The sequence below is a fragment of the Brachyhypopomus gauderio genome, chromosome 12, assembly GCF_052324685.1.
Source record: "Brachyhypopomus gauderio isolate BG-103 chromosome 12, BGAUD_0.2, whole genome shotgun sequence".
Taxonomy (NCBI): domain Eukaryota; kingdom Metazoa; phylum Chordata; class Actinopteri; order Gymnotiformes; family Hypopomidae; genus Brachyhypopomus; species Brachyhypopomus gauderio.
Genome location: NC_135222.1, coordinates 23,909,049 through 23,916,211, shown reverse-complemented (window position 1 = coordinate 23,916,211; position 7,163 = coordinate 23,909,049). Strand labels below are relative to the sequence as shown.

General features: G+C 46.3%; 1 protein-coding gene across 1 annotated transcript in view; it reads left to right on the top strand.

Annotated features, from left to right (window-relative positions):
- The first annotated feature begins 4,633 nt into the window (after positions 1-4,633).
- tub (TUB bipartite transcription factor) overlaps positions 4,634-7,163 on the top strand; it is a 66,856-nt gene continuing 64,326 nt past the window's right edge. The window contains exon 1 of the mRNA XM_077023974.1: positions 4,634-4,812. Within this exon, the coding sequence (XP_076880089.1) occupies positions 4,757-4,812 (56 nt within the window). The 5' untranslated portion in view covers positions 4,634-4,756. The remainder of the gene's footprint in view (positions 4,813-7,163) is intronic.

Here is a 7,163-nt window from a genome sequence, read left to right as displayed (position 1 = left end):
TATGATTAAACCAATCTTGAGACACAGTGCTTTGTCTTAACTGGGGGGGGGGGGGGGGGGGGTGTCTGCCCAGAGGAAGACTCTGGGACTCTGGGGTTGGGTTCTTGGTAAGCGGATGGTTTACAAAGGTAGCAAGTTGTGTCTCTGACAGCTCCTCAAATCACACCTTCTGTTTGCATGAGACAATAACACTCCGAAGAGGCTCAGACGGAGCAGGTTACCATAGCGCCCTGTAGGAGACTCATAAATCAAGACTGAGAAGTCTTGTCTAGAGCCTGAGACGTCCTGCCTGTCCCTTCGCCATCTGTGTCCTCGCCAACAGAGCAGTCATTCCAGTTGAACAAGTGAAAATAAACCTGTTGCTTAAACGTGAGGAAGCGCAATCGCTAATAAGCCACCCCAAATGGCTATTGGGTAATGGGTAAATGGGTAATGACGTCTCTCTGCTATCTGCAGTGTGGGGAAAGTGCGGCTGGTGGAAAGGCCTGAGCTGTCCCCAGAGTACACCACGCTGGACCGCCTGACCTCACGCTGGACCACCTGACCTCACACTGGACCGCCTGACCTCACGCTGGACCGCCTGACGTCACGCTGGACCGCCTGACCTCACGCTGGACCACCTGACCTCACGCTGGACCGCCTGACATCACGCTGGACCGCCTGACCTCACGCTGGATCGCCTGACCTCACGTTGGACCACCTGACCTCACGCTGGACCGCCTGACCTCACGCTGGACCGCCTGACCTCACGCTGGACCGCCTGACCTCAAGACAGGCGCCTATCCTCACGGCAACAGGTTGCTGCGTTCATGTCGGCCATTTTGATCAACATGTTTACCCTGCGGCCCTCCAAATCACATCCGTGTGACCCGGTGAGTGAAGACCTAGGTGTGATTTCATGGAGCCAAACGCTTGAATGTGCCACCATCACCAGGTTGTTGCACTGCGACCACACCGTTGTCCTTGGGAGAGAAACGTCGAGGTTTAATTGAGCGGTTTTGCAGAAATTAAAACCCATAGATTTCCTGCATCTTTAGAACAAACAGCGTAGGATACCGAGGGGCGGATCGACCCAGGTGACACATACAGTTACACCCGTTAGGGTCATGGATCAATAGTGCATTAACAGCTCCTGGTAATATGGCTCTCATTTGGTTTGGTTCCTTTGGCTCTCAGTCTCATGTGTTTGATTGCTTGTATGAATCTGTAAAGATTCATTTGTAGTGGATCTTTCAGTGTGCTTGTTGACTCATAGTGATACTGTGGCTCCGGGGGTTAACGGGCCAGCTCTGACAACTGCTGCTCATCCCTTGTGCTGTGCTAGACGTGCACGAGCACGGACATCGTGCCTTCCTGCGCACATTTGCTCACTCTAGCATGCACGCGTGAGCCGAGTGGGAGACGTACAGTGTTGTGTGCACAGTGATGTTGCATGGCTACTCCAGAATGCTGCACATAACACATGATAATGAGTAGATGTGTGTTTTGATGCAGCCGTGTAGCTGTAACGCGGCCGTTTGTGTGAGGATGCCCTCACTCTGCATGAGGAAAGATTTGTCTTGATCTTTCACTGTCCTGCTGGACACAGTCTGGCTGCATTAGTGGACACGCCATTTGGTTCGAAATGAATCATTGCGACGTTACAGCACACAGATGCTTGTGCCATAAATCAATACTAGGGACCTTATTCTTTCTCTCGAGCCATGATTAAAATGTTGGGTCTGAGATTGACAAAGGTCTTCTTGTCTTTGTACTAGAGAGAGTGAAATATACAGACACCAAACAAGGGTCATGTTAACTCCTAAAGAGGGTCTTTTTACCTATATGAGAATCTTTCTGTCTTTCTCACTCATTCACACACATTCTCTCTCTCTCTCTCTCTCTCTCTCTCTCTCCCTCTCTTTACTTCTCTTTCCCTCCCCCTCTCTCCCGCTATCCCTCTCTTGCTACATCCCCCACTCTCTCTCTCTGTCTCTCTCTGTCTCTCTCTGTCTCTCTCTGTCTCTCTCTCTCTGTCTCTCTCTACTAATGCATTATAATGCATGTAGGCTCCTGTGTTATTATAATGCATGTAGGCTCCTGTGTTATTATAATGCATGTAGGCTCCTGTGTTATTATAATGCATGTAGGCTCCTGTGTTATTATAATGCATACAGGCTCCTGTGTCCCTCCCCAGCCCCTGTTCCTCACACTCTCACTGCTACTGAGTCAGTGTCTTTGTTAATTGAGCTCCAGTTGGATGCCCCAAGTCTCTGGGGTCTGCTGCTAGGCATACCAAACCCCCACGCCACCCCTCCCCTATCTGCCCACACCACCCCCACCAGCCCCACCAGCCCCGCGCCCACACAGCGCTGACACTTCCTCCACTGATGCCCCGGGCTGGAGGAGAGGCCGTGTGCTGAGGAGAACCCTTCAGACGCTCCTCTCTCCCTCTCTCCCACTCACTCACTACTGATGGACGTCAATTTGCATTTTGGCACGTGTCACCGGTCCGGAAAGGCAGTGGAAGGAGCTGCCTGGGGTTAGATTAGGAGATTACAGTCGTCTCATTAAGCATGTGTTAACTGCAATATATATGATGGTGTTTATATCTTCTTCTGAATATTCTTTTGACCTGGTTATTCTAAAACTGCCCATTAGTATCCTAAACTGGATACAGAAATTAAAATGATCAGAATGACTCTGATATTTTTTGCCATATTTTTATCTTTCCTTATCTTGTATTTAAAAAGTAATATAAGCGATTTTATATATATATATATATATATATATATATATATATATATATATATATATATATATATATATATACACTACCGTTCAAAAGTTTGGGGTCACCTAGACAATTTTGTGTTTTCCCTGAAATCTCATCTCATACTTTTATTTATCAAATGAGTTGCAAAATGAATAGAAATATAGTCCAGACATTGACATGGTAGAAATAATGTTTTTTTTTTTTTAATTTGAAATAATTTCCTACTTTAAACTTTGCTTTCGTCAAAGAATTCTCCCTTAGCAGCAATTACAGCATTGCAGACCTTTGGCATTCTAGCTGTTAATTTGCTGAGGTAATCTGGAGAAATTTCACCCCATGCTTCCAGAAGCCGCTCCCACAAGTTTGATTGGGTTAATGGGCACTTTTTTCATACCATACGGTCAAGCTGCTCCCACAACAGCTCAATGGGGTTGAGATCTGGTGACTGCGCTGGCCACTCCATTACCGATAAAACACCAGCTGCCTGCTTCTTCTCTAAATTGTTTGTGCATAGTTTGGAGGTGTGCTTTGGGTCATTGTCCTGTTGCAGGATGAAATTGGCTCCAATCAAGCGCTGTCCACAGGGTATGGCATGGTGTTGCAAAATGGAGTGATAGCCTTCCTTATTCAAAATCCCTTTTACCTTGTTCAAATCTCCCACTTTACCAGCACCAAAGCAACCCCAGACCATCACATTACCTCCACCATGTTTGACAGATGGTGTCAGGCACTCGTCCAGCATCTTTTCAGTTGTTCTGCGTCTCACAAATGTTCGTCTGTGTGATCCAAACACCTCAAACTTTGATTCATCTGTCCATAACACTTTTTTCCAATCTTCCTCTGTCCAATGTCTGTGTTCTTTTGCCCATATTAATCTTTTTCTTTTATTAGCCAGATATGGCTTTTTCTTTGCCACTCTGCCCTGAAGGCCAGCATCCCAGAGTCGCCTCTTCACTGTAGACGTTGACACTGGCGTTTTGCGGGTACTATTTAATGAAGCTGCCAGTTGAGGACCTGTGAGGCGTCGACTTCTCAAACTGGAGACTCTAATGTACTTGTCTTCTTGCTCAGTTGTGCAGCGGGGCCTTCCACTTCTCCTTCTACTCTGGTTAGAGCCTGTCTGTGCTCTCCTCTGAAGGGAGTAGTACACACCATTGTAGGAAATCTTCAGTTTCTTGGCAATGGCTCGCATGGAATAGACTTCATTTCTCAGAACAAGAATAGACTGTCGAGTTTCAATTGAAAGTTGTTTTTTTCTGGCCATTTTGTGAGTTTAATCGAACCAACAATTGTAATGCTCCAGATTCTCAACTAGCTTAAAGGAAGGTCAGTTTTATAGCTTCTCTAATCAGCAAAACTGTTTTCAGCTGTGCTAACCTACTTGCACAAGGGTTTTCAAAATATCCAATAGCCTCCTTACACAGTTAGCAAACACAATGTACCATTAGAACACTGGAGTGATGGTTGTTGGAAATGGGTCTCCATACATCTATGTAGATATTGCATTAAAAACCAGATGTTTGCAGCTAGAATAGTCATTTACCACATTAATAATGTATAGAGTGTATTTTTGATGTATTTAATGTTAGCTAAATTGAAAAAAACTGCTTTTCTTTCAAAAATAAGAACATAACATTATATTATATATTATAAAATAATAACGAGTAATTATGAAAGACTACCGAATGGACGTGGTATATAAACAAAGCGGAATAATCATAAATACGTTGTGTACTATCACGGCAAAAGGAGGAGACGAGATGTTTAACGCACTGGCCCTGTGGGATACTAGGGAGCGCAAATGAGCGACTCCCCCTATTCTAATGGTACAGCCCGTACACGAGTCCCCTTAATACATGTAGGTTGTAGCGCATCTGGTTCGTACGCCCGTGGAAACGCGCAGTAAACGGTGGTCGGTCACCTCGGGACGGAGCTGATTATCAATGAAAGTGACAGTATTGCAGTCAGTCTGAGCGTTTGCAGCGTCGTCCGTCAGGGAAGATGGAGGGGGTGAGCGGAAACAGGAGCATGTCGTACAGTCGCTGGAGTTATGACAGGTGAGGCTTTGGTTTTACAGGAAAAGTGTCAAATCAGCCTTTGTGCGTTTGACCCAGGCGTAGCTTTCAAATGCAGTGATGCTAAATGTAAAGGAGAATATGAGAGTGGTTGTGGGTGAGGATGAGTGTCTCCTGCGCATGAAGGCAGCCAGGCGGTACTTAAGTTGTGGACCACTCTATCTGAACAGTTTACGCACCGTTTCTCGTCACATGAATGAAAATATGAGACACTAAATGTTCTGATTGGTTTATTTACTAATATAAGAGCATCGGTTTATAGCTTGATTTATTTATTTATGATTTATTTATTTGTTATAATTAGTTAGAATTAACACAGACTCCGTGTAAGATCATTGGGAGAAACGGATCTTATTTGAACAGATCAGACAGATGGATTGAAATAATTTCTGCGGTAATTCCTTCACCAGTCTCTACAATATTACTCGTGTGCTCAGTGGTTAGCCCAAGGAGGACACACCTATATGGAAGAGACCCACTTGTACATTACACAGTGATAATAACACATATGCTCCTTGACATACAGCACATCTCATGAGTGTGGAGAAATACAGACACGGCACGCCCTCTGCTGGGCCTGCAGTGAAACTGCTGCCATGTCTCTCTCCAGCAGCTGATGCTAGAGATGATTGTTTTTACTGTGTGTGACACGCTTGAGGATTGGGTCGAAATCTACTATGCGATTGGTATTCATGAACGTGGCTGTGTTCATGGCTTATTCTATAGAGAATGCAGCGAGAGAGAGAGAGAGAGAGAGAGAGAGAGAGAGAGCGAGAGAGAATGAAAGAGAGAAAGAATGAGAGGAGGCAGAGAGAGAGGGAGAGAAAGACAGAGAGAGGGGGAGAGAGAGATATCCTTTCGTCTACTTCATGTAATTTCCTCTGGAGCTGTGCCACAGTGAAGTGATGATAATGATCCCTCCACTCAGACTCTGTTTGTCCACCCTGCCGTCTGTCCTGTGCTGTTGTAAGATCTCCTGCGTTCTGGAGGCACACCAGGTGTGTGCTGCTGATAGTTCACGTGTAAAGCTCAAACACACACACAGCGTTTCTGTGGTGTAAGCGAAGCTTCAGAGAGCAGCTCCCTTTCTTAACAAATCACGCTTATCCATCACGGCTGTGGGAGAAAAAAGCATTATCCTCAAAACTACACGCAGCGCTGCACGTTTGGGTTTGGCCTTCTTGCACGTTCACTACATGCGTGTGAGAGTGTGCGGTACTGATTACATGCGTGTGAGAGTGTCCAGTACTGACTACATGCGTGTGAGAGTGTGTGGTACTGACTACATGCGTGTGAGAGTGTGCAGTACTGACTACATGCGTGTGAGAGTGTGCGGTACTGACTACATGTGTGTGAGTGTGCGGTACTGACTACATGCGTGTGAGAGTGTGCGGTACTGACTACATGCGTGTTAGAGTGTGCGGTACTGACTACATGCGTGTGAGAGTGTGCGGTACTGACTACATGCGTGTGAGAGTGTCCAGTACTGACTACATGCGTGTTAGAGTGTGCGGTACTGACTACATGCGTGTGAGAGTGTGCGGTACTGACTACATGCGTGTGAGAGTGTCCAGTACTGACTACATGCGTGTGAGAGTGTGTGGTACTGACTACATGCGTGTGAGAGTGTGCGGTACTGACTATATGCGTGTGAGAGTGTCCAGTACTGACTACATGCATGTGAGAGTGTGTGGTACTAAGGTTTGTGGTACTGACTACATGCGTGTGAGAGTGTGTGGTACTGACTACATGCGTGTGAGAGTGTGCGGTACTGACTACATGCGTGTGAGAGTGTGCGGTACTGTGCAGCAGAAGCAAATGCCCTAAATGCCCCTGAGATGCATCTGTGGAGACTGTGTAGAGTTCTAACACACTCCATTCCAGTGAGATTGACAGCTTGGTTCAGAATGATCCCGAGATGGCTATGGGCAATTATAGCTATCAGCATTGATCAGAATATGTGCGTGGTTGGGGGCCAGGGCTTTGGGGGCTATTGGGGGGGTTGTTGGGCGTGGTCTGGCCTGAGGGTGTGGTCTGGTTTGAGGGCGTGGTCTGTTCTACAAAAGCTTGCTAATTCATATCCATAATCAGCATGTGTGTAGCATGAACACAGTGTCAGCAGGTAAGTCTGCCCAGAGACACAGAACCCTGGTCCGAAGCCCAGGTGTGTGTCAGAGAGCTCCCTCCAACATAGGCAAAAGCACTTCACGTTTCTATCAAAATATGCAAGTCTGCACCAGTTATCCAAACAAATGTCAAGTGATCTCAGTAGTGTTCTGATTGATTGCTGAAAAAGCTTCGTGGTGCCTCTACGTAGACCTGCCCCATGACTC